The 21,981-nt window shown below is 42.7% G+C and overlaps 2 protein-coding genes across 3 annotated transcripts; one reads left to right on the top strand and one right to left on the bottom strand.

Moving 5' to 3' along the window:
- Nucleotides 1-771: 771 nt before the first annotated feature.
- On the bottom strand, nucleotides 772-13,601 carry LOC139396984 (C-type mannose receptor 2-like). Its single transcript, XM_071143931.1, has 5 exons — nucleotides 12,806-13,601; nucleotides 12,070-12,444; nucleotides 9,769-10,107; nucleotides 8,985-9,097; nucleotides 772-2,097 (listed from the first exon to the last, which is right to left on the bottom strand). Exons 1-5 carry the CDS (start codon nucleotides 12,846-12,848, stop codon nucleotides 2,089-2,091), a joined length of 879 nt encoding a protein of 292 aa, XP_071000032.1. The 5' UTR covers nucleotides 12,849-13,601; the 3' UTR covers nucleotides 772-2,088.
- A 2,238-nt stretch (nucleotides 13,602-15,839) lies between these two features.
- On the top strand, nucleotides 15,840-21,577 carry LOC139396983 (retinoic acid receptor RXR-beta-A-like). 2 transcript variants are annotated; one of them, XM_071143929.1, is made up of 7 exons: nucleotides 15,840-16,012; nucleotides 16,954-17,150; nucleotides 17,377-17,521; nucleotides 19,407-19,586; nucleotides 20,250-20,273; nucleotides 20,652-20,809; nucleotides 21,130-21,577. In XM_071143929.1, the coding sequence occupies exons 2-7, from the start codon at nucleotides 17,010-17,012 to the stop codon at nucleotides 21,337-21,339; spliced, it is 858 nt and encodes a 285-aa protein (XP_071000030.1). In that variant the 5' UTR covers nucleotides 15,840-16,012; nucleotides 16,954-17,009; the 3' UTR covers nucleotides 21,340-21,577. The 2 variants fall into 2 exon arrangements, with proteins under 2 accessions (XP_071000030.1, XP_071000029.1); XM_071143928.1 differs by having other exon boundaries at nucleotides 20,649-20,809; nucleotides 21,130-21,354.
- The last annotated feature ends 404 nt before the right edge of the window (nucleotides 21,578-21,981 follow it).

Below are 21,981 nucleotides of genomic sequence, written 5' to 3'. Positions count from 1 at the left end.
TGGAGGCTTCGTGCCATGGATCATCACTGGAGGCTTCTTGCCATGGATCATCACTGGAGGCTTCGTGCCATGGATCATCACTGGAGGCTTCTTGCCATGGATCATCACTGGAGTGGGGCAGCTGGAGTGGGGCGACATACTGGAGGCTTGGTTCTTGGCGGAGGCACCGGATACAGTGGGCCATGGAGACGCACAGGAGGTCTCGAGCGTAGAGCCTGCACAACCCGTCCTGGCTGGATGGTTATCTTCGCCCTGCAAATGCGGGGCTCTGGCACAGGATGCACTGGGCTGTGCGGGATATCCTGGGGAGAAGAAACGCACTGGAGACCAGGCCCGCTGAGCGGGCACCATCCTTCCTGGCTGGATGCTCACCCTAGCCCGGCAGATGCGGGGAGCTGGGATGTAGCGCACCGGGCTGTGAACGCGCACTGTAGACACCGTCCACTCCATCGCATAACATGGTGCCTGACCAGTACCCCGCTTCTCCACACGGTAAGCACGGGGAGTTGGCTCAGGTCTATAACCCGACTCTGCCAATCTCCCCGTGTGCCTCTCGTGCCTGCTACGTTGTCGTTCCTCCCTTGCTACTTCCGCCTGTTTCCATGGCAGGGTCTTGTCCCCTGCCATAACCTGCTCCCATGTCCAAGATGTCATCCACTCTCTCTTCTCCCGGCCCAGGATCCATGCTCCTCCTGGCCACGCTGCTTGGTCCCTTGGTGGTGGGAAGTTCTGTCACGGCCGTCGTCGGAATGAGACCAAGGTGCAGCGTGGTGAGCATACATTTTATTTTATTTGTTAAAATGTCGCCAAAAAAAACAAGAAATAACAAAAACGACCGTGAAGCTTACAAGGACTATAGTGCCCCTAACAAGATAACTCCCCACAATGATCAAAGGGAAAAAGGCTGCCTAAGTATGATTCCCAATCAGAGACAACAACAGACAGCTGTCCATGATTGAGAACCATACCCGGCCAAAACATAGAAATACAAAAACAGAAAACAGAACATAGAATGCCCACCCAAATCACACCCTGACCAAACCAAATAGAGACAAAAAAAAAGGCTCTCTAAGGTCAGGGCGTGACAAATATACAGTCTACTGATGTGTCAATATAGCAGTTGTTTAATATACAATCTACTGCTGTGTCAATGTAGCATTTGTTTAATTTACAATCTACTGCTGTGTCAATGTAGCATTTGTGGCAGACAGTGCAGCAGCAAGCATGTAATGCAAACTCTTATTCATAAAATGGAGTGCCAAACAAGAACTCAACAATAACACACTAAAACATACAGAACCATACCCATACAGCTATCTATCGTTGTTTTATTGCTCTTTAATCAGAACAACAGTTTTCAGCTGTGCTAACATAATTGCAAAAGAGTTTTCTAATGATCAATTAGCCTTTTAAAATGAGAAACTTGGTTTAGCTAACACAACGTGCCATTGGAACACAGGAGTGATGGTTGCTGATAATGGGCCTCTGTAGATATTCCATAAGAAATCTGCCATTTCCAGCTACAATAGTCATTTACAACATTAACAATATCTACACTATGTTCCTGATCAACTTGATGTTATTTTATGGACAAAAATGTGCTTTCTTTCAAAAACAAGGACATTTCTAAGTGACCCCAAACTTTTGAACGGTAGTGTACATTTTTCACGTTGCACAAGAAACATACATAATACAAAAGTTGTCCGAATCAGGGATGTATCAACCCCTCACCACTGTCCCCAGAACATTTGTAGCAGATGAAGTTGAGCCTCTGGTTCTCCTCCAGACTAACCCATTGCTGCCTCCCGGTGGTCTCTACAGCCCCTGCAATCCCACAGTCCTGCTGGCTGTCTGAGCCGTGCCCGGGGGCCCAGTTCTGGTAGCAGCCTGCATCAGACCTGATCCAGAACCAGAAGTGGAATGAACAGGTGAAGCGCAGGCCCACCCAGACGTGGGATGAGGTGGCGTTGGCAGCCCTCTCTGTCACCCAGTACTGAAGCAGCTCTGTAGTGATCGAGACCAGGTCAACGTGGTGCTCTCTGCAGTAGCTCAGGGCCTCGTTCCACGTCATGTTCTCATGGATCAATATCAGGTTGTCTGAGAGAAATAAAGATATTAAAGATAGATAACATGGAGCCCATTCAACAAAATGTAGATTTGCATGCATTTATACCTCTGCTCTGTAATATAACATCTTTGAAATAACATAAATCCACAGCCAAACAAAAAATAGACTATTAGGCTTTCAACATGTCAATAATTGTGATATAATGATGAAAGTTACCTGGACTTAAACCTTGACTGTTTTCATTTGGCATAACAGTGGAGAGACTGACAGGCCCTGTAGTACTGTATGGGGCAGTCTCAGCCACTGTGGTTATATGTAGGGCAGAAGTATGTTCAGTAGTCACTTGTGTAATGCTGTGTTGCATTTCTGTGTCTGCAGTCTCAGTTGTTGATTGATGTTTTACATTCTCAGTAGTAAGGTGTTTAGTAGTCGCCTCTTCAGTTGAAACATGCACAGTGGTATTGAATGTACTTGGTAAAGACGTTGAGGAAATGTTTTGGACATTAGCATTAGAAGCTCTTGTAGGTGAGAAATCAGTAGTCACTTTCTCTGTAGTTGAGTGTTCAGTAGTTAACATTTCAGTTGAAGCATGTACTGTGGTAGTTGGTACAGACGTAGAGATAATGCTTTGAAAAGGTACAGTAAGTGCACTTTCTGTATTTAGGTGTTCAGTAGTTAACTGTTCAGTTGAAACTTGGTCTGTTCTATTGAATGTAGTTGGTATAGACGTTGGGGGACTGTTTTGAACAGGAACAGTAGTCAGTGGGTCAGAGGTTAGGTGTTCAGTAGAAACATGCACTGTGGTATTGAACGTAGTTGGTACTGGTGTTGAGGGAGTGTTTCCAACAGTTGTTTCAGGTAAGTAAGCAGTAGTGGCTTGGTTAGCGGTTGAGCGTTCAGGAGTTGCCTCTTCAGTAGAAACACGCACTGTGGTATTGGATGTAGTTGGTTTTTGAACAGGGACAGTAGTCAGTGGGTCAGAGGTTAGGTGTTCAGTTGAAGCATGTTCTGTGGTGTTGAATGTAGTTTGTACTGGTGTTGAGGGGGTGTTTTGAACAGGTTCAGTAGTCAGTGGGTCAGAGGTTAGGTGTTCAGTAGTTAACTGTTCAGTTGAAACATGTTCTGTGGTATTGAATGTGGTTGGTACTGGTGTTGAGGGACTGTTTTGGACGTTTGAAGCAGAAGCACTTGTAGGTAAGTAACCAGTAGTTGCTTCCCCTCTAGTTGAGTAACCAGTAGTTAACATTTCAGTTGAAGCGTGTTCTGTGGTAGTTGGTGCAGACAATGAGATAATGCTTTGAACAGGTACAGTAGTCAGTGGGTCAGAGGTTAGGTGTTCAGTAGTTAACTGTTCTGGTGAAGTATGTTCTGTGGTAGTTGGTGCAGACAATGAGATAATACTTTGAACAGGTACAGTAGTCAGTGGGTCAGAGGTTACGTGTTCAGTAGTTAACATTTCAGTTGAAGCGTGTTCTGTGGTAGTTGGTGCAGACGATGAGATAATGCTTTGAACAGGCACAGTAGTTTGATGTTGTGTAGTTACGTGTTCAGTAGTTAACTGTTCAGTTGAAACTTGCTTTGTGGTAGTGAATGCATCTGGTACAGACGATGAGGGAATGTTTTGGACAGGTGCAGTAGAAGCACTTTTAGGTAAGTAACCAATAGTCACTTGATCTGTAGTTTGGTTTTCAGCAATTAACTGTTCAATTGAAACATCCTCTGTGGTAGTGAATATAGTTGGTACAGGTGTAGAAGGAGTGTTTTGAACAGGTTCAGTAATCGCTTGATCAGAGGTTAGGTGTTCAGTAAAAACATGCACTGTGGTATTGAACGTAGCTGGTTTTTGAACAGGCACAGTAGTCAGTGGGTCAGAGGTTACGTGTTCAGTAGTTAACATTTCAGTTGAAGCGTGTTCTGTGGTAGTTGGTGCAGACGATGAGATAATGCTTTGAACAGGTACAGTAGTCAGTGGGTCAGAGGTTACGTGTTCAGTAGAAACATGCACTGTGGTATTGAACGTAGTTGGTACTGGTGTTGAGGGAGTGTTTCCAACAGTTGTTTCAGGTAAGTAAGCAGTAGTGGCTTGGTTAGCGGTTGAGCGTTCAGGAGTTGCCTCTTCAGTAGAAACATGCACTGTGGTATTGGATGTAGTTGGTTTTTGAACAGGTACAGTAGTCAGGGGGTCAGAGGTTAGGAGTTCAGTAGTTAACTGTTCTGGTGAAGTATGTTCTGTGGTATTGAATGTGGTTGGTACTGGTGTTGAGGGGGTGTTTTGAACAGGTACAGTAGTCAGGGGGTCAGAGGTTAGGAGTTCAGTAGTTAACTGTTCTGGTGAAGTATGTTCTGTGGTATTGAATGTGGTTGGTGCTGGTGTTGAGGGGTTGTTTTGAACAGGTACAGTAGTCAGTGGGTCAGAGGTTAGGTGTTCAGTAGTTAACTGTTCTGGTGAAGTATGTTCTGTGGTATTGAATGTGGTTGGTACTGGTGTTGAGGGGTTGTTTTGAACAGGTACAGTAGTCAGGGGGTCAGAGGTTAGGTGTTCAGTAGTTAACTGTTCTGGTGAAGTATGTTCTGTTGTGTTGAATGTAGTTGGTACTGGTGTTGAGGTCGTGTTTTGAACAGGTACAGTAGTCAGTGGGTCAGAGGTTAGGTGTTCAGTAGTTAACTGTTCTGGTGAAGTATGTTCTGTGGTGTTGAATGTAGTTTGTACAGACGATGAGGGAGTATTTTGGACAGGTGCAGTCGAGGTACTTGTAGGTATGTAACTAGTAGTCACTTGGTCTGTGGTAGTGAATATAGCTGGTACAGATGTAGGAGTGTTTTGAACAGGTTCAGTAATTACTTGATCAGAGCTTGTGTGTTCAGTAGAAACATGCACTGTGGTATTGAAAGTAGCGCTTGTAGGTATGTAACCAGTAGTTGCTTGCTCTCTAGTTAATGTAGTTGGTACAGGCATTGAGATATTGCTTTGAACAGGTACAGTAGTTGCTGGGTCAGAGGTTAGGTGTTCATTAGCTAACTGTTCAGATGAAACATGTTCTGTGGAAATCAATGAAGCTGGTACAGATATAGAGATATTGCTTTGAACAGGTACAATAGTCGCTTGGTCAGACGTTAGGTGTTCAGTAGTCAACTGTTTAGTAACATTCACTGTGATATTGAATGTAGTTGGTTTTTGAACAGGTACAGTAGTCAGTGGGTCAGAGGTTAGGTGTTCAGTTGAAGCATGTTCTGTGGTGTTGAATGTAGTTGGTACAGGTGTTGAGGGGGTGTTTTGAACAGGTACAGTAGTCAGTGGGTCAGAGGTTAGGTGTTCAGTAGTTAACTGTTCAGTTGAAGCATATTCTGTGGTATTGAATGTGGTTGGTACTGGTGTTGAGGTCGTGTTTTGAACAGGTACAGTAGTCAGTGGGTCAGAGGTTAGGTGTTCAGTAGAAACACGCACTGTGGCATTGAATGTAGTTGGTACTGGTGTTGAGGGAGTGTTTCCAACAGTTGTTTCAGGTAAGTAAGCAGTAGTGGCTTGGTTAGCGGTTGAGCGTTCAGGAGTTGCCTCTTCAGTAGAAACATGCACTGTGGTATTGGATGTAGTTGGTACAGGCGTTGAGGTCGTGTTTTGAACAGGTACAATAGTCGCTTGGTCAGACGTTAGGCGTTCAGTAGTCAACTGTTTAGTAACATTTACTGTGATATTGAATGTAGTTGGTTTTTGAACAGGTACAGTAGTCAGTGGGTCAGAGGTTAGGTGTTCAGTTGAAGCATGTTCTTTGGTGTTGAATGTAGTTTGTACTGGTGTTGAGGGGGTGTTTTGAACAGGTACAGTAGTCAGTGGGTCAGAGGTTAGGTGTTCAGTAGTTAACTGTTCAGTTGAAGCATGTTCTGTGGTATTGAATGTGGTTGGTACAGGTGTTGAGGGACTGTTTTGGACGTTTGAAGCAGAAGCACTTGTAGGTAAGTAACCAGTAGTTGCTTCCTCTCTAGTTGAGTAACCAGTAGTTAACATTTCAGTTGAAGCATGTTCTATGGTAGTTGGTGCAGACGATGAGATAATGCTTTGAACAGGTACAGCAGTCAGTGGGTCAGAGGTTACGTGTTCAGTAGTTAACATTTCAGTTGAAGCGTGTTCTGTGGTAGTTGGTGCAGACGATGAGATAATGCTTTGAACAGGTACAGTAGTCAGTGGGTCAGAGGTTACGTGTTCAGTAGAAACATGCACTGTGGTATTGAACGTAGTTGGTACTGGTGTTGAGGGAGTGTTTCCAACAGTTGTTTCAGGTAAGTAAGCAGTAGTGGCTTGGTTAGCGGTTGAGCGTTCAGGAGTTGCCTCTTCAGTAGAAACATGCACTGTGGTATTGGATGTAGTTGGTTTTTGAACAGGTACAGTAGTCAGTGGGTCAGAGGTTAGGTGTTCAGTAGTTAACTGTTCAGTTGAAGCATGTTCTGTGGTGTTGAATGTAGTTTGTACTGGTGTTGAGGGGTTGTTTTGAACAGGTACAGTAGTCAGTGGGTCAGAGGTTAGGTGTTCAGTAGTTAACTGTTCTGGTGAAGTATGTTCTGTGGCATTGAATGTAGTTTGTACAGATGATGAGGAAGTATTTTGGACAGGTGCAGTCGAGGTACTTGTAGGTATGTAACTAGTAGTCACTTGGTCTGTGGTAGTGAATATAGCTGGTACAGATGTAGGAGTGTTTTGAACAGGTTCAGTAATTGCTTGATCAGAGCTTGTGTGTTCAGTAGAAACATGCACTGTGGTATTGAAAGTAGCGCTTGTAGGTATGTAACCAGTAGTTGCTTGCTCTCTAGTTAATGTAGTTGGTACAGGCATTGAGATATTGCTTTGAACAGGTACAGTAGTTGCTGGGTCAGAGGTTAGGTGTTCATTAGCTAACTGTTCAGATGAAACATGTTCTGTGGAAATCAATGAAGCTGGTACAGATATAGAGATATTGCTTTGAACAGGTACAATAGTCGCTTGGTCAGACGTTAGGCGTTCAGTAGTCAACTGTTTAGTAACATTTACTGTGATATTGAATGTAGTTGGTTTTTGAACAGGTACAGTAGTCAGTGGGTCAGAGGTTAGGTGTTCAGTTGAAGCATGTTCTGTGGTGTTGAATGTAGTTTGTACTGGTGTTGAGGGGGTGTTTTGAACAGGTACAGTAGTCAGTGGGTCAGAGGTTAGGTGTTCAGTAGTTAACTGTTCAGTTGAAGCATGTTCTGTGGTATTGAATGGGGTTGGTACTGGTGTTGAGGGACTGTTTTGGACGTTTGAAGCAGAAGCACTTGTAGGTAAGTAACCAGTAGTTGCTTCCTCTCTAGTTGAGTATCCAGTAGTTAACATTTCAGTTGAAGCATGTTCTGTGGTAGTTGGTGCAGACGATGAGATAATGCTTTGAACAGGAACAGTAGTCAGTGGGTCAGAGGTTAGGTGTTCAGTAGAAACATGCACTGTGGTATTGAACGTAGTTGGTACTGGTGTTGAGGGAGTGTTTCCAACAGTTGTTTCAGGTAAGTAAGCAGTAGTGGCTTGGTTAGCGGTTGAGCGTTCAGGAGTTGCCTCTTCAGTAGAAACATGCACTGTGGTATTGGATGTAGTTGGTTTTTTAACAGGTACAGTAGTCAGGGGGTCAGAGGTTAGGTGTTCAGTAGTTAACTGTTCTGGTGAAGTATGTTCTGTGGAATTGAATGTGGTTGGTGCTGGTGTTGAGGGGTTGTTTTGAACAGGTACAGTAGTCAGGGGGTCAGAGGTTAGGAGTTCAGTAGTTAACATTTCAGTTGAAACATGTTCTGTGGTAGTTGGTGCAGACGATGAGATAATGCTTTGAACAGGTACAGTAGTCAGTGGGTCAGAGGTTAGGTGTTCAGTAGAAACATGCACTGTGGTATTGAACGTAGTTGGTACTGGTGTTGAGGGAGTGTTTCCAACAGTTGTTTCAGGTAAGTAAGCAGTAGTGGCTTGGTTAGCGGTTGAGCGTTCAGGAGTTGCCTCTTCAGTAGAAACATGCACTGTGGTATTGGATGTAGTTGGTTTTTTAACAGGTACAGTAGTCAGGGGGTCAGAGGTTAGGTGTTCAGTAGTTAACTGTTCTGGTGAAGTATGTTCTGTGGAATTGAATGTGGTTGGTGCTGGTGTTGAGGGGGTGTTTTGAACAGGTACAGTAGTCAGGGGGTCAGAGGTTAGGTGTTCAGTAGTTAACTGTTCTGGTGAAGTATGTTCTGTGGTGTTGAATGTAGTTTGTACAGACGATGAGGGAGTGTTTTGGACAGGTGCAGTCATAGCACTTGTAGGTATGTAACTAGTAGTCACTTGGTCTGTGGTAGTGAATATAGCTGGTACAGATGTAGGAGTGTTTTGAACAGGTTCAGTAATTACTTGATCAGAGCTTGTGTGTTCAGTAGAAACATGCACTGTGGTATTGAAAGTAGCGCTTGTAGGTATGTAACCAGTAGTTGCTTGCTCTCTAGTTAATGTAGTTGGTACAGGCATTGAGATATTGCTTTGAACAGGTACAGTAGTTGCTGGGTCAGAGGTTAGGTGTTCATTAGCTAACTGTTCAGTTGAAACATGTTCTGTGGAAATCAATGAAGTTGGTACAGGCATAGAGATATTGCTTTGAACAGGTACAATAGTCGCTTGGTCAGACGTTAGGCGTTCAGTAGTCAACTGTTTAGTAACATTTACTGTGATATTGAATGTAGTTGGTTTTTTAACAGTAGTACCATGTTTGGTAGTTAGGTGTTTTGTAGATAACTGTTCAATTGAACCTTGGTCTGTGGTAGTGAATGTAGTTGGTACTGGTGTAGATGGAGTGTTTTGAACAGGTAAGCCTACAGTAGCCGCTTGGTCAGAGGTTGGTAAAAGATCTAAAAGAACATGTTGGATCTGCACAAAATGGGTAGTTGTTAGCTTAGGTGTTACTTCATCTGTAGTTGACTGTTCAGCAGTGGCAAGCACAGTAGCTGCGGGAGGAGTTGTTTGTGGCCCAGTATGTGTGGTTGTAGGTGGCATCTGGGTAGTTGGTCGCTTCATTTCTGTAAGGAATATATACAAATACATTAGAAACAAGGGTCAAATGTATTTAATTCATAACAAACACATTAAATCATGTTTACATACTGCTTTACTCATCTCATATGTATATACTGTATTCTATTCTACTGTATTTTAGTCAGTAGTTAACTGTTCAGTTGAAGCATGTTCTGTGGTGTTGAATGTAGTTTGTACTGGTGTTGAGGGGGTGTTTTGAACAGGTACAGTAGTCAGTGGGTCAGAGGTTAGGTGTTCAGTAGTTAACTGTTCAGTTGAAGCATGTTCTGTGGTATTGAATGTGGTTGGTACTGGTGTTGAGGGACTGTTTTGGACGTTTGAAGCAGAAGCACTTGTAGGTAAGTAACCAGTAGTTGCTTCCTCTCTAGTTGAGTAACCTATGCCACTCTGACATGGCTCATCCTAATATTTCTATATTCTTTAAATCCTTTCTTTTACTTTTAGGTTTGTGTGTATTGTTATGAAATGTTAGATATTAGTGCACTGTTGGAGTTAGAAACACAAGCATTTCCTGCAATAACATCTTAATTAATGTGACCAATACAATTTGATTTGATTTTGTATCTTAATTGTTTTCTCTGTTTCTATTTGTTTTCTTAAAAGTTGCTACCGGTCAAAATTTGAATCCCATCTAACAAAAATGTACCAAACTCACCACCATGGCAGACAAACCCCCAACTGATGTTGCACCACTGGTCATTCCACTTGTTATCGTTGAGTATAACAGAAGTACAGTTCTGGTCCCCTCTGAAGTTGTCAGGCTGATTGGTCTTCCAGAAGCGGTATGAGGAGTTGCTCCCATCTGACCACTTCCATGGGTCTTTGAAGAGACCAATCCACATGCTCTGGGACAGTGACATGTTCTGGACGTGATGGTTTTCCTCTCTGGACCGTATGCTGGCCAGGTCTGTGTACGTACCCCGGCAGTGGTCTTGAGCCTCTCTCCAAGTCTTGCTGTCATCAATGAAGATGTGACTGTTACTAGCGTTTTTCCCTGTCAGAGGATAGAAAATACAGAACATTTGCATGGAGCATTGGAGATATAGGGGGGTGCAGGGTGGAGCATTGGAGATATAGCGGGGTGCAGGATTGAACATTGGAGATATAGTGGGGTGCAGGGTTAAGCATTGGAGATATAGGGGGTGCAGGGTGGAGCATTGGAGATATAGGGGGGTGCAGGGTTAAGCATTGGAGATATAGCGGGGTGCAGGGTTGAGCATTTGAGATATAGCAGGGTGCAGGGTTGAGCATTGGAGATATAGCAGGGTGCAGGGTTGAGCATTGGAGATATAGCGGGGTGCAGGGTTGAGCATTGGAGATATAGCGGGGTGCAGGGTTGAGCATTGGAGATATAGGGGGGTGCAGGGTTGAGCATTGGAGATATAGCAGGGTGCAGGGTTGAGCATTGGAGATATAGCAGGGTGCAGGGTTGAGCATTGGAGATATAGCGGGGTACAGGGTTGAGCATTGGAGATATAGCGGGGTGCAGGGTTGAGCATTGGAGATATAGCGGGGTGCAGGGTTGAGCATTTGAGATATAGTGGGGTGCAGTGTTGAACATTGGAGATATAGTGGGGTGCAGGGTTGAGCATTGGAGATATAGCGGGGTGCAGGGTTGAGCATTGGAGATATAGTGGGGTGCAGTGTTGAACATTGGAGATATAGTGGGGTGCAGGGTTGAGCATTGGAGATATAGCGGGGTGCAGGGTTGAGCATTGGAGATATAGCGGGGTGCAGGGTTGAGCATTGGAGATATAGCGGGTGCAGGGTTGAGCATTGGAGATATAGCAGGGTGCAGGGTTGAGCATTGGAGATATAGCGGGGTGCAGGGTTGAGCATTGGAGATATAGCGGGGTGCAGGGTTGAGCATTGGAGATATAGCGGGTGCAGGGTTGAGCATTGGAGATATACCGGGGTGCAGGGTTGAGCATTGGAGATATATTGGGGTGCAGGGTTGAGCATTGGAGATATATTGGGGTGCAGGGTTGAGCATTGGAGATATAGCGGGGTGCAGGGTTGAGCATTGGAGATATAGCAGGGTGCAGGGTTGAGCATTGGAGATATAGTGGGGTGCAGGGTTGAGCATTGGAGATATAGCAGGGTGCAGGGTTGAGCATTGGAGATATAGCGGGGTGCAGGGTTGAGCATTGGAGATATAGCGGGGTGCAGGGTTGAGCATTGGAGATATAGCGGGGTGCAGGGTTGAGCATTGGAGATATAGCGGGGTGCAGGGTTGAGCATTGGAGATATACCGGGGTGCAGGGTTGAGCATTGGAGACATATTGGGGTGCAGGGTTGAGCATTGGAGATATATTGGGGTGCAGGGTTGAGCATTGGAGATATAGCGGGGTGCAGGGTTGAGCATTGGAGATATAGCAGGGTGCAGGGTTGAGCATTGGAGATATAGCGGGGTGCAGGGTTGAGCATTGGAGATATAGCAGGGTGCAGGGTTGAGCATTGGAGATATAGCGGGGTGCAGGGTTGAGCATTGCCCACACAATTTTTTTACATTTTATTTTATTTCACCTTTATTTAACCAGGTAGGCAAGTTGAGAACAAGTTCTCATTTACAATTGCGACCTGGCCAAGATAAAGCAAAGCAGTTTGACACATACAACAACACAGAGTTACACATGGAGTAAAACAAACATACCGTCAATAATACAGTAGAACAATAAGTCTATATACAATGAGCAAGTGAGGTGAGATAAGGGAGGTAAAGGCAAAAAAAGGCCATGGTGGCGAAGTAAATACAATGTAGCAAGTAAAGAAATCATTATGCTCACGCAATCACCCAACTGTCATGTTTAACAGTTGAAATAGCAGTAAGCCAGCTTTAAAACAGGCAAAAAATGTCTGACTGCCCATCCAGACATATCATCCTGGAATCGGCCCTGGTTTGAATCTGATATGGGGTTGAAATTGCTATAAATAGAATAGATGTAGGATTACTCACAATCAAAGCAAACAAAACCTCTTTTGATTTGGCAGTTATCCTCAAACCACTGTCCGTTTGGATCCATTGCAGCACAGCTGTCTTGAGTATTGTTTTGCTTCAGCTCTGCTGCCCTCCAGTTGAAAAACTCAATCTTTCTCTGATCTGGTAGTGACCAGTGCCACTCAAATTCATCTCCAAACTCCAGTCCTATCCAGACACTGGCTGTACCATTCGGTACCAATTGTACAAGTCTATCCAGATCCCCTGAGTTGTAGATGGTTGCCAAGTCAGTGTAAATGTCTCTACAGTAAGTCTGGGCTTGGCTATAATTCATTTGAAGGCTAATATAGTGATACTGAGGAGGGGAGATACTCAGAGTCAGGTAACACAGTCCTGTAAAATACAAGCAAAAACCATTAGAGAGCAAGTTAATCATATCTCCTTGCTGCATGCATAGGTTTCACACACACATCCTATTAATATCACAGAATATCTACATATAATACACATCACGTTGCTTTTCATGAACAGAGAGAACTATGAAAGGATCCTGAAAAATGGCCTGCCGTTTGAAAGTTACCCATGTGTTGATTGGGTAACAGACGATCAGTCTTTTATGTATGAGGTACTCCCAACACTTACACCTCTTTCTGAAGGATTTATATTTTAATGCCTTATTCAATGATGCCTAAATTATCACAATGACTCCAACAAATAACTTTGATGTTATTGAAAGCACTGAAGAATTACATACCTGAGACGGACAGGAGACGGAACAGTGCAGTGCTCCTCATCATGACTGTGGCTTTTCACTAGTCTTCAGAATGGGTTGTCAAACTGAAATCGTTGTAACTGTCCATTACTAACATTCAGATCTAACCAAAACATACAAACTGTGACACCCTGTGTTCTAGTCGAGTACAAAATCATCTGAAATGGAGGCAACTGACACTCGTTGTAACTTAGTTGACTGACTTATTAAGACTCCCTAGTAGTAGGTGTTTAAGAATGTGACCGTTCTTGTTTATAAAGATAACACATGTTTTAGGTTCACCCTTGCCGCAATGTTCCCAGACAAGGTAGTGCATCAGGTTTAGATCTGTCACTCTTATACATAGAGCCCACATGATGAGGCTGTGACAGGTGGTAAGAAAAACATGTCAGTCAAGAACACGGAAGTGTGTCACCAAAAACCTTATGATAACTGACAAAATGTACATAATCACAGTGTGAAACTGTTGAGATACACTGATAATGGAAAAGTCATTGCTAGGCCTATTCTCCTACAGATAAAAAGCAATTGTCCCAGAACGGTCCATTTTGTATTGAAAAATAGAATGCTAGTTGACAGTCCAAGTCATTAGTAAGGTGTTAGGAATGAGGTTGAGCAATTCAGGTTACTCTGTATGAAGATACCTTCCCAAACAGGTGACAATGTACTGTAGTTACTGTCTTTTGCTGGTCTGACAAATGAGCGTGAAACAAAATGATTAATGAAGTTAGCGACAGAATTGTTCACTCAAGGGCATGACGTATTGTCACGCCCTTGACTGAACAGACCTATTGTTCCCCTTTAAAGAACATGGAAGTTTAACTCTGCTTAATGCAAAAGACTAGGAGCCCACACTACAGCACCAGTCAAAAGTTTGGACAACTCATTCAAGGGTTTTTCTTTATTTATTTTTTTACAATTTTCTACATTGTAGAATAATAGTGAAGACATCAAAACTATTAAATAACACATATGGAATCATGTAGTAACCAAAAAAGTGTTAAACATCAAAATATATGTTATATTTGAGATTCTTCAAAGTAGCCACAGTTTGCCTTGATGAAAGCTTTGCACACTCTTGGCATTCTCTCAACCAGCTTCACCTGGAATGCTTTTCCAACAGTCTGGAAGGAGTTCCCACATATGCTGAGCACTTGTTGGCTGCTTTTCCTTCACTCTGCGGTTCAACTCATCCCAAACCATCTCAACCTTCTTGGTCAAATATCCCTTGCACAGCCTGGAAGTGAGTTGGGTCATTGTCCTGTTGAAAAACACAAATTAGGTGGGATGGCGTATCGCTGCAGAATGCTGTGGTAGCGATGCTGGTTAAGTGAGCCTTGAATTCTAAATAAATCACTGACCGTGTCAACAGCAAAGCACCTCCACACCATCACACCTCGTCCTCGATGCTTCACGGTGGGAACCACACATGCGGAGATCATCCATTCACCTACTCTGCGTCTCACAAAGACAAAGCGGTTGGAACCAAAAATCAAAAATTTGGACTCACCAGACCAAAGGACAGATTTCCACCGGTCTAATGTCCATTGCTCATGTTTCTTGGCCCAAGCAAGTCTCTTCCTATTATTGGTGTCCTTTTGTAGTGGTTTCTTTGCAGCAAGTCAACCATTAAAGTCTAATTCAAGCAGTCTCCTCTGAACAGTTGATGTTGAGATGTGTGTTACTTGAACTCTGTGAAGAATTTATTTGGGCTGCATTTTCTGAAGCTGGTAACTCTAATACACTCTGGGTCTTTCTTTCCTGTGGTGGTCCTCATGAGAGACAGTTTCATCATAGTGCTTGATGGTTTTTGCGACTGCACTGTCAAAGTTCTTTAAATTTTCTACATTGACTGATCTTCATGTTCTTGCCATAATATGGACTTGGTCTTATACCAAATAGGACTATCTTCTGTATACCATCCCTACCTTGTCACAACACAACTGATTGGCTCAAACACATTAAGAAGGAAATAAATTCCACAAATGTACTTTTAACAAGGCACACCTGTTAATTGAAAAGCATTCAAGGTGATTACCTCATGAAGCTGGTTGAGAGAATGCAAAAGAGTGTGTAGAGCTGTCATCAATGTAAAGGGGGGATACTTTGAATCTTAAATATAAAACATATTTTGATTTGTTTAACACTTTTTTGGTTATTACATGATTCCATATGTATTATTTCAAACTTTGATGTCTTCACTATTATTCTACAATGTATAAAATAGTAAAAATAAAGAAAAACCCTGGAATGACTAGGTGTGTTCAAACTTTTGACTGGTGCTGTATGTGAGAATGATTCCCATGTTACATGTCTCAAATTTAAAATCTAAATCAGAATTAATAAAGCACACAACCACCAGGAAAAAACGAGCAAATAAAGTAGAAAATAGAAGACTTAACTGAACCTCTATCATCTCCCGAGGCTGCTTACCCAACTTTGCATATACAGTAGGCTCAACTTCCTAGATTTGCATAGGCTACACCAAAATATACAATTTGCATTTCCTCTCAAAATAATCACATGATGAGAAAAGTGAATAAACAAACAGACACTGAGACATATTGGTCGCATGTTTTATACTTTTTTTTAAAGGATTATTTAACCCTAAACATATTTGAGATTAAGAATCATTGTGAAATAAAGCAGTCTAAATGTCTTACAGGCATGTGTCAAATGTAGTTTAACCAGCTGTCCTCCTGTCAAACCACCACCATTATTCAACCATGAAATGTATTAGGAAGAGGCTTTTGCAGAATAATCTTTCATTATCAGCTGATAAATATCCCAAATTGAGGTCCACAATCGATGTAGTCTACATTGATTTACATATATTCATAGTAGGCTAGTAGTATAGTTACACTTGTAAAATGTAATGTTGTTTAATTTGTGAATCTGTTGATTTTCCTTAATATATTAGGTACAGTGTATAGAGAGAAATTGAAACGTTAGTCCTACCACTGGTGAATGTTGCAACTGTTCTGCCCAGAGACATTGTGGCTCTAAAGACACTGTCACTGGCATTGAGCCAACATGGCTTCCTTTCCGTGTAAACAACAACAGCATCAAGTAAACGGGGTTTGAGTGTAGGCCTATTACCTCGCATTTGGTCCGTCTCTTGGATTTCGCAAATAATATGCAACTAGAAATAGTTATGTAACCTACAACGATGTGCCGAAGGTGTTTCTAGTGAGTATATTGCGTTCCCCCCAATTGTAACTCGCGAATTTATATTTTTGAGGCCAACATTAGCATTAGTTAACTAGACAGCTAACGTTAGCTCGCTGGCTAGCTACCACCAATGATTTTGAAACAGCTAGCTAGCCGGCAAGTTATCTAGCGAAACATGGTGTGAGTTTTTAAACGGTTGATGCTTGCTGTGATATTTAATTGCTTACAATCATCGTATACATTTGTTTAGTTTACATACAGTAGCTACGTGCTAACTAAAGTTAGCTAACGTCTGGTCTAATTTGCCATTGCTTTCTAACGTTAGCCAGAAGTACATGTTAGCTTTTTTATCATTGCCAACGCTGGATTAAAGTGATCTCTCATTTGCCCACTTGGATGACACCAGTGTTTATAAAAATGTTTAGCTAGCTAAAGTCAACTGACCGTCTTAAATTTAACTACCTAGCGAGGCAACTCGTTAGCCAACTACCGAACATAGCTAGCTAGCTACGACATTTGTTTTATTTTAGCTAGCTAGTAACTAACGTTAGTAATGTGGAGGAAGGCCTGTCAAATCTAAGGTCAGTTGATACGATTAAGGAGTATGTATCATTATTACAGTACCGGGCATACCCCATTCCATGGTAGCTAGCAAGCTAACATGTCAGTTATTTAGGCCTTTCTAGTTTTAATTAAACAGTTTAACGTTACCTAGCTAGTTAGTAGGAACAACCTAACTAGCTAGCAGGGACAACCTAACTAGCTAGCTACCGGTAAGGAAGTTGTTAGATCAAATAATTACCAGTGAGAATACTGAATGTCTTACAATCAGCTGAATATCTTCCTACAAATGCCTACAAGTGGCATTTATGTGAATACATTTCGCTGGCCACATGATGATGTAGCTAGTCTTGAAAAATAGTTATCAATTGTGATAATTTAACCTTCAACCCCAACAGATTATTGTCCTTCAGACAACTCAACATCCTCTTCTCCGCTGGGTAGCTCAATAGCCATGTCATCGCATCAGCCCACCAGTTCAGCCTCCAACAGTCCCACCAGCACCTTTGGCTCGCCTTTCTCAGTCATCAGCCCCTCACTGGGCTCCCCTGGTGTGGCACCCTCCATGGGTTATGGGCCTATTAGCAGTAGCCAGGTGAGAAACACGCTTTCATCTTTGCATTTAAATGATCCTACTCTGTATGCGTTTATTCTCTTGCATTATTTCCAAGCTCAGACTAGTGCTGAAGTTTGTTGCTGCGCACAGAAAGGCTGACATTTAGGCTAGCCTACGTAGCCTAGATGTTTATTTTTTTTAATCAGTCATGATAACAGCATTGTTATATATATATTTTTTTTCTCCACTTTTTGTTTGTGCACAGATCAACTCTACAATGGGGATGCACTCAATCAGCAGCTCGGATGATGTCAAACCCCCGTTTGGCTTGAGGCCTATGTCTGCACACAGCCCTGGGATAATGCTCTCCCAGAAACGCATGTGTGCCATCTGTGGAGACCGCTCCTCTGGTGAGTGCTGTGCACTAAGAGCAGGGTTATTAGAGGTGAAACGTCGGGCCGGGGACTTATTTTAAATCCCTGGCAATTTCAGAGAGGATAATCCTTTTTGTCAGCTGTCTTCAGCTGTGTGTCCTGACCTTTCCCCATCAGTCTAACCAATGTTCTTTACTGGCCTGTTTGATTCTATGTCACTATATAAACAATAAAGGCACTTGATACGCTGCAGATTCATTAATTAGTGAAGCTCTGCGTAACTGCTCATTAAAAACAAAATCTGTCCTCATTCCTACATAGTGTACCACGGTAATATCACGCTACCAAAACATCATGATACTTAGAATACCGTAGTACTGTTTCATATGATACTACTGACTTTTTCAGCCCTCTAAAGAACGTGCCTGTTATTAAATGTTTATAAAGTCAGTTTTGTTTATAAATTCAGTTGAATTTGAGAAATAGTCACTAGTCTCTTGTATGCGCATGTCACGTGTGGCAGCTGTGACCTGCGCATACTGCTTCTCTTAGCTTTCCCTACCTGCCCGCCCCTCACTCACCTGCTTCTCTTAGCTTTCCCTACCTGCCCGCACCTCACTCACCTGCTTCTCTCCGTCCATTCTTAATGCGCGTCTATTCTGCCATCAAATATAATTTAGCCGTGATGGCGAGCGGGGAAGCAGACCCAGACCCTGACGAGTCTTCTGTTGTTAGATTTCTTACATTGGAGCAGCGTGCAATGTTGATGTATTGTATCATTTCATTGCCTGTTATAACCAAGAGCACAGACCAGTCTGAGTAGACTTCAAGTTCACGGTCATGCAGCCGCTGAGTGTCAGAGAGGGAAAATGGAGGACCGCTTGGCGACAGGCATCCTTGCTGCTTTACAGCAAAAAAACGTCTTGTCTCTAAAATAAGTCCCATATTACCAGAGATGCCTTTTGCGCACATTTTATATAATACAAATAAATGAATTGCGAGCCATTTTAAACTAATACCGGGTCGCTAATTATTGTTTTGATAACAAACAATGTTCAGTCATGTTACCTAGCTAGCTAACAACCTGGTACCTTGGCAGTAGGTTTAGGACAATTTTGATTGGAACAGGAAGAAAGGAAAAGGGTCTGCTACTCATGAGATGTGCTTCAAAAGGTAGGATTCATATACTGTTGGCCTGATGGATGACTAAACTATATCAACAAATCTATTTCTTTCTGGTACTCCTTAAATTCTGTTTGGTGCCGGATGTTTTTAAAAGTTGGGAGCAGTGTGTGTTTGTGGGAGACAGCAAGTGGTGTGTGTGTGTTTGTGCCTGTTAACTGAAGAGTTAGGGTTTCATGCAGTGTTTTCCTCTTACTGAGACAATGACTTGCAGATCATTATGCATGTACAGTATATCACTGGAGGTTGGTAGCACCTTATTGAGAAGGACGGGCTCATGGTAATGGCTGGAGCAGAATGGTATCTAACACATGTTTTCTATGTGTTTGATGCCATTCCATTTGCACAGTTCCAGTCATTATTATGAGCCGTCCTCCCTTCAGCAGCCTTCACTGATGTATATTCCTCCAGACAAATCACAGGTAGGCCTTTGCACAACTTAGCAAATCAGACATTCTATGCAGTATTCTATTATACAGTGATCAGTGTGACGCTACATTTAATGTGTTGTATTGAGTAGAAGTGATGGGATGGGGCGAACAGGATTCTAGGTCACTGATTGAATATCTTTTTATTTTTTTCATTTTAAATGTGTTCACTGCGGTACTGCTTTTATGAGTTTATTCATGTATGAATGTGTGTCTGTGATTTAAAAAAAAAAAAAAAACTTTTTTTTTAGCTGGCCTGGTGTCGTATCGTTTTTAAAATGTTGGTGTGACAAGTCTCCCCCTTCCCGCAGGTAAGCACTATGGTGTGTACAGCTGTGAAGGTTGCAAGGGCTTCTTCAAACGCACAGTGCGCAAGGACCTGAGCTACACCTGCAGGGATAACAAAGAATGCCTGGTGGACAAGCGCCAGCGCAATCGCTGCCAGTACTGTCGCTACCAGAAGTGTCTGGCTATGGGCATGAAGAGGGAAGGTAAGGAAGGACTGAACGTCTGGCTATTATCATGAAGAGGGAAGGTAAGGAAGGACTGAACGTCTGGCTATTATCATGAAGAGGGAAGGTAGAGAAGGACTGAACGTCTGGCTATTATCATGAAGAGGGAAGGTAGAGAAGGACGTCTGGCTATAATCATGAAGAGGGAAGGTAGAGAAGGACTGAACGTCTGGCTATTATCATGAAGAGGGAAGGGAGGGACTGAACATTTGGAGCAGAGCCTAATGGTTTTGGGCCATCCATATTTTTCAACTTTGAGAGTTTGTAGGAGTGCTTTTGAAAGGGCAACATGAAAAAAATTGGAGGGAGCGATTGAGAAATGTGTTTTTTTATACCTGCAGAATCTCAAACTTGACTACATTTTCTTTAATGAATTACATTTTAAATTGATTTGTGACGTAGGCCGTTGTAAAATGGTCTAGTTCAAAGGCCTGAATCATTTGATGAAATTATTGAATTATGTTGAATGTAGACCTAGCCCAGTAAAACCTTTGACGATAACTTCTATTTGATCATATTGTGTGGGGGGATGGTACGTTGTTTTCAAAGTCATTAACAAAACAGGGGGAGAGCGTAGGTTCATATAACTAACCCCTCTCTTCCTTTTCTTTCCCCCTATTCTTTCTCTCCCTCTTTCTATAGTGGTCCAAGATGAACGTCAGAAATGTAAGGATAAAGACATTGGGAGAATGGAGAGATGATAAATTATATGATTGGATGTGGTATTGAGAGAGTGCAATTAAATAACAAATGCTTGGCACACACTGGTAGGCTAATTCTCACAACACATTGGCTAAGAAATGAATGCATTGTTATATGAAAGTATACCAATTTGACCTTTCACCCTGTTTGGATGAAGCCTAACAGGAGTTAAGATGGGCACAACTTCCTCCTTTCCTTTCTTCTGTCACTTTGTCTTTTCTAACCTTGTGACTCCCTCCCGCCCCTCTCTCTTATTAACCCACGCCCCTCTTCCTGTCTCCCGTCTCTCCCTCTCCCCTCCTGGCTCTGTGGTGTGGTTGGATGCATGGCGGGGTGCAGCAGTCCAGGAGGAGCGTCAGAGGATCAGGGAGCGAGAGGAGGGACTGGAGTGCAGCAGTGCTGTGAACGAGGAGATGCCCGTGGAGAAGATCTTGGAGGCAGAGACGTCCGTGGAGCAGAGGGCGGAGCTCCACTCTGATACAGGCTCCGCTGGTAGCTCTGTGAGTATACAGGGCTATACTGTTGACTGGATCAGTAATAGGGTTGCAAAATTCCCATATTTTCCAGAAATCCCTGTTGGAGGAGTTCTTCTGTGTTTATTCCTAAAAGGAGTTATCTGCCTCTGATTCATAGCCTACTACTCAGCTCTTGGGATGAATATTATTTAAAAACGTTAGATAAACTGCTGTCTCTTTAGCATGGCGTTTTAAAGTGTTTTCTTTCCTACTAGTGATTATTGCATTATTTCTAGCTTCAGCATTGGCTTTTAGGGTCTGTTATTGCATTTTATGGGATTTTTGTATCTTTTTTTGTGTTTTAGCCCCATGATGCGGTGACAAACATCTGCCAGACTGCAGACAAGCAGCTGTTTGCGTTGGTGGAGTGGGCCAAGAGGATCCCCCACTTCTCCGAGCTGCCCCTGGACGACCAGGTCATCCTCCTGCGTGCAGGTACCATTGTCTGGAGGGAGGGAGACAACAGGAGGCTGGATGTGATATGCACTGTCTCAAAGAATAGAGTTTACAAGTGATTTTCTGTTCCTGTATTCATTCAAGAGGCAACCAGAGTAGTGCATATGATAGTGTACATTTATCTACCAGTGAGGAGCCCAAAACGACTGATCATAGAGAAGGAGCTGCCCCTATTGTGAGATTATTCCTAACCGCTATCAATTGTATTACATGCACATATATCCTGCTATTATAAAACAAGACCATATATCCTGCTATTATAATACAAGACAAGTACATTAGAGTGTCTAGTTTGTGAAACAGACGCCTCAATCCTCAACTAGCAGCTTCATTAAATAATACCTGCAAAACACCAGTCTCTACGTCAACAGTGAAGAGGCGAAAAGAGATGGCTCCTTAATTAATTTTTTGAATATTTAAAATAATAAGTAACATAAAAAAAAATGGTTTAGTACCCAACTCTGTGGGGGGGGGGTGTGTTTTAATATATACTGTACCAGTCAAAGGTTTGGACACACCTACTCCTTCAAGGGCTTTTCTTTATTTTGACTATTTTTCTACATTGTAGAATAACAGTGAAGACACAACTACGAAATAACACATGGAATCGTGTAGTAACCCAAAAAGTGTTAAACAAATCAAAATGTTTTATATTTTAGATTCTTCAAAGTAGCCACCCTTTGCCTTGATGAAAGCTTTGC

This window comes from Oncorhynchus clarkii, unplaced genomic scaffold, assembly GCF_045791955.1.
Source record: "Oncorhynchus clarkii lewisi isolate Uvic-CL-2024 unplaced genomic scaffold, UVic_Ocla_1.0 unplaced_contig_9316_pilon_pilon, whole genome shotgun sequence".
NCBI classification, from domain to species: Eukaryota; Metazoa; Chordata; class Actinopteri; order Salmoniformes; family Salmonidae; genus Oncorhynchus; species Oncorhynchus clarkii.
Note: the sequence above shows the minus strand (reverse complement) of the source record. Positions and strands in the feature narration are given on the sequence as shown.

Bases quoted from the DNA above. Each gene is read 5' to 3' on its own strand.
- LOC139396984 (XM_071143931.1), bottom strand. From the start codon at position 12,848: ATGATGAGGAGCACTGCACTGTTCCGTCTCCTGTCCGTCTCAG. The intron at 12,445-12,805 runs GTATGTAATTCT...TGTATTTTACAG, and splicing joins CCGTCTCCTGTCCGTCTCAG to GACTGTGTTACCTGACTCTG. The intron at 10,108-12,069 runs GTGAGTAATCCT...ATCCTCTGACAG, and splicing joins AGGTTTTGTTTGCTTTGATT to GGAAAAACGCTAGTAACAGT.
- LOC139396983 (XM_071143928.1), top strand. From the start codon at position 17,010: ATGTCATCGCATCAGCCCACCAGTTCAGCCTCCAACAGTCCCACCAGC. The intron at 17,522-19,406 runs GTGAGTGCTGTG...CCCTTCCCGCAG, and splicing joins CTGTGGAGACCGCTCCTCTG to GTAAGCACTATGGTGTGTAC. The intron at 20,274-20,648 runs GTAAGGATAAAG...GGCGGGGTGCAG, and splicing joins CCAAGATGAACGTCAGAAAT to CAGTCCAGGAGGAGCGTCAG.